This window comes from Bombina bombina, chromosome 1, assembly GCF_027579735.1.
Source record: "Bombina bombina isolate aBomBom1 chromosome 1, aBomBom1.pri, whole genome shotgun sequence".
In the NCBI taxonomy this organism is placed as follows: domain Eukaryota; kingdom Metazoa; phylum Chordata; class Amphibia; order Anura; family Bombinatoridae; genus Bombina; species Bombina bombina.
This window is the reverse complement of record NC_069499.1, coordinates 546,096,827-546,100,865: the sequence shown is the minus strand read 5'-3', so window position 1 is coordinate 546,100,865 and position 4,039 is coordinate 546,096,827. Positions and strand designations below refer to the sequence as shown.

Below are 4,039 nucleotides of genomic sequence, written 5' to 3'. Positions count from 1 at the left end.
TTCTGCAGTATTCTGGTTAGAAACGCCCATTCATACAGATGTTTTAGACTCTAAGACAACTTCCTCCCCCTCATACTGAAACCAGAGGAATTCTCTTGTTACTACAGCCGTGACGAGAATCGCTGCAGTCTGATTCGCCCCCCTTCCCAGTCAATGACAGCCACTGGCAGTTGACTGGTTGTTGCAGTGTTGCCCATCAAAGAGTAGAGATCTTTCCCGCCTCCCTTCTATAGTGGTCCCCACCTCAGAGGGAAGGCGAGCGCTGATTGGTCAAAATGCCTCTCGGTGACACTTCACAGCCTATCAGCTTCCCTTGCCATGATGAAGCTTGGGAAGCTATTAGTCCAAACATAGCAGCCAATAGCTGGGAGGCGATATTGATGGCGGGCGTGCCCTAAAACGCAGGGGGCTGTGTTGTCTTTACAGCGGTACGCGGGCATCACAGGTGTAATACAGTCGTTATGCTAGGCTCGTGCAACTCTGTTCCCCTACACGTGATCAATCGGTAAACCGGTGAGGCGATTCCCGCTCGCCTCTTCTATGATAGAAAAGGTTATTACGCCATTTTATATTCGTTGTCGTAAGAAAAAGGTATGTCTCAACAGCGTGTGAGAAGAAATGGCTCTCCTACGCCACCTGGTACCCCAGGGAATGCTGGGGTGGGTGGTCGGTTACAACCTATGAGGGCAACCGTGCCTTTCCAGCTAAAGCAACATGGCAGCCCCACGCGTGGCAGCAATAACAACAACAACGGGGCCACCCATCGCCCACCGTCTCTCAGCACCAGCCCTACACGAAGTGGTGGGGGCAATGGGAACAGCGTGGAGTCCCCGCCGACCACCAATTCCCGCGGTAGTCCTACGGTATCCACGCAAACAGGGGCGTCACCTACCCGTGGGCATCACCACCACCATCATCATCATCACCATCATCATTCTCACCATCACCACCACCACCATCACAACAACCAGCACCACCAGCAACAGGGAATTGGTTCCCCAACATCTACACCTCCCAGTCCGGCAGCAGACTCTGTTACTGGTGGCCTCCCGGCTTCCTCATCCTCTTCTCCATCCCCGGTTGCACTGACAGTGGGTAGGACAGGTTGTCAGCAACGGAAGTCACCGGAGCAGAGAAGCTCACCTGAGAGGAAGAGTCCCAGTTCACCAAAAGGTACACGAGACCAGCCTCAGATATATTTTGACAGCAGAGCCTTCTTCATTTGGAAACAAAAGTTGACACTTAGGGAAACTACCCATTACTAACTTTTTTTATATTTGTTTAAACAGCACAAAATAATCATTAAACCTTAGCATGTTTTTATCTTTGACCATATTTCACCATCTAAGCAGTTCACTAAGATGTAGACTCATCAGAAAGGATGCTTTACAGATCACTATTCCAAAGTGCTAGGAATCATGTGTTCCAATACTATGCACATGGAGAGAGGAAAAATTAAAACTTAAAGTGAATGTCAATTTTGATGCTATAAGTGCCCTGTTTTAAAAAAAATTGATTAAAAACAGTGGCTCTTTAATTCATCAAAATTTACATTTCACTCCTGTTGAGAAAAAAAACTTACCTTTTAAACTTCACAGCAGCTCTAACTTCCTCCGCCCGTCGCAAAGCCTCTTCCTGGGTCTAAAATGAGGAATCCGGCTTCCTCCAATCATGGCGTTGAATCAGTCACTGATTCCCCCGGGGGAAGCCGTGATTGGCGGGTGACCTATCCATCATTTCTGACGTCAGAAATGGCTTGCAACGACCGGAGGAAGCTGGAGCTGCTATGAAGATTAAAAGTTAAGTTTTTTTTTTCTCAACAGGAGTGAAATATAAATTTTGATGAATTAAAGTGCCCCTGTTTTTAATCAAATATTTAAAAACCGGGCACTTTAGCATCAAAATTGACATTCACTTTAAAATATGTTAATGTAATAGTAAATAATATACTTTTCAAATGCTTCATGTAAATATGTGCAGTGCTAGATATAGCCTCTAAAAGTTTTGTTTTTTATTTGTTAAAAATGCTATAGCAAAATATATTTTTTTTTTATTAGAAATTTCTAACCTTTTTTTCTAACTAGCCAGCTACCCCTTCTAAGGAGGTCTTTCTCCCCTAAATGATGGAGTAGCAGTACAGCCCATGAGAAGTTGTACCACCTGTGCTATTTGCTGCAGCACATACATGCTGCTTCTCCTCTTATACACAACAGAATTAAGAACTGCTCCTGCTTCTCAAGGGTTGTACTACCCGCTGATCAAAAACACACCACAACAGAAATCACTCAAAATCTTTTGAGATTTTTTAAATACCTTCTATTGTAATATAGGAGTCACTCTTTCACATACAGAACCCTAAATATCTCTCAAGGTAAAATTTGTGGTTCTAAATTTCTTTGAGGGACCAACCCATACTTATGAGACTTGTTAGATTATCTCGCCTGTGTGGAGAGCTTTAGATCAGGCTATTTCCTTCAAATCTTTTTTTTTTTTGCCCTAAATGACTAAGGAGTAATTTAGGGCAAAAAAGTAATTTGAAAGAAATATCCAAATAAAGGTAAGGTAATTATATTAAAAGAAAAACAAAACAAAAAAAACTTTCTATAATGGTTTGGAATTTTTTTTTATAGGTTGTGTGTGGCATGCCATTTATCTGTGTGTGGCATGCCATTTATCTGTGTGTGGGGTGAATAGGCTCCCAATAAGGGAATCTGTCTGCCTGTGATTGCAGGTCCTGGCAGCATTGCGCTGCCTGCATCTATCATTGCACTAGTGGCTGCTCATACAATGCTGCTCCCTGCTTTAGCACTGCTGTCAATCACCCCAGTTGGCCTGGTCAAGGGTTATTTTAAATCACAAGCTCAGAGCGTAGGGAGAGGTTAAGAAACTGATCTCATGACCACTGCTTCTTAATTATCAGCTGCGAGCCTGCACTGAAGGAGCTCCAAAACTACATCCACAGCTTGATAAATGGAGCCCTGTATTTGCAACACTGAAAAGTACTGATTGGGACCCGCAGAACACAACTGGTCCTGAGCAGAAACTTCCACTAATCCAGTCAGCAGTGCTAGTTGCACAACCAACTTTGCACATTTGAGCTCTGTGTTACTTTATCTTTTGCAGCGCCATTATTGATAAAATGACATGCTCTAATGAACTAGAGCTTATCATTTTATCACCAGTGATGGCTCTGTAATCCTCACAGAGGGTTTAAACACATAGTTAACGTACCACTCAAGCGCCTCAGGGCACTGCTGATACCAAGTGGAAACTACCCAACTGTGCATCTACCGCTGCTGGCTGGGTGACCAGTCATTTATAATCTAGAGCAGCAGAGCATTGCTAGTCCTGAGGAGAAACTACAGGTCACTCCCAAGGCAAAACATGCTGTGATCTTAGATACAATTGTGCACCATGTTTGCAGAAAGAACGGGACATATGCATGAACAGTTAGCGCTTTCGCTTTGCAGCGCTGCTCAACATCAGGCTGTTGCCATCAAACAGCACTGTGCTCTGGTTGCACTGTGTAAGTTTTTTTTCTTTAGCATAGTTCAGTCAGAGCAAATCGCTATTTGAAGAGAACAGTCAAATATGGAGCAGTGCTGCAAAGTGGTAGAGCTTTGACTGGGATTTTTTTCAACACCGCCCCCTAGCCTTTCCCGGTCTGCAAAGCTGTGACTCCTGAATGTAAGATGTTTTGTGAGCAGTGCACATTTTTATTACTACATTTTTAGCTAATATTCACGTGATGTTAGACCAAGAGTAAAGGAAGTAAATTTATTCACAATACATTTTTAAAAAAATCATTTTTTTTGCAGCTAATTTGCAATGCATTTTCAACTGCTGCAATATATTATAACACTTTACAAATTGCTTTATTTTCTAGTTAAAGGGACACTGAACCCACATTTTTTCTTTCGTGATTCAGATAGAGCATGCAATTTTAAGCGACTTTCTAATTTACTCTTATCAATTTTTCTTTGTTCTCTTGCTAGCTTTATTTGAAAAAGAAGGCATCTAAGCTTTTTTTGGTTCAGAA

General features: G+C 42.7%; 1 protein-coding gene across 1 annotated transcript in view; it reads left to right on the top strand.

Annotated features, from left to right (window-relative positions):
* Positions 1-413: 413 nt before the first annotated feature.
* FAM117B (family with sequence similarity 117 member B) overlaps positions 414-4,039 on the top strand; it is a 578,958-nt gene continuing 575,332 nt past the window's right edge. The window contains 3 exon segments of the mRNA XM_053698684.1: positions 414-899; positions 902-957; positions 1,010-1,173. Of these exon segments, the coding sequence (XP_053554659.1) occupies positions 594-899; positions 902-957; positions 1,010-1,173 (526 nt within the window). The 5' untranslated portion in view covers positions 414-593.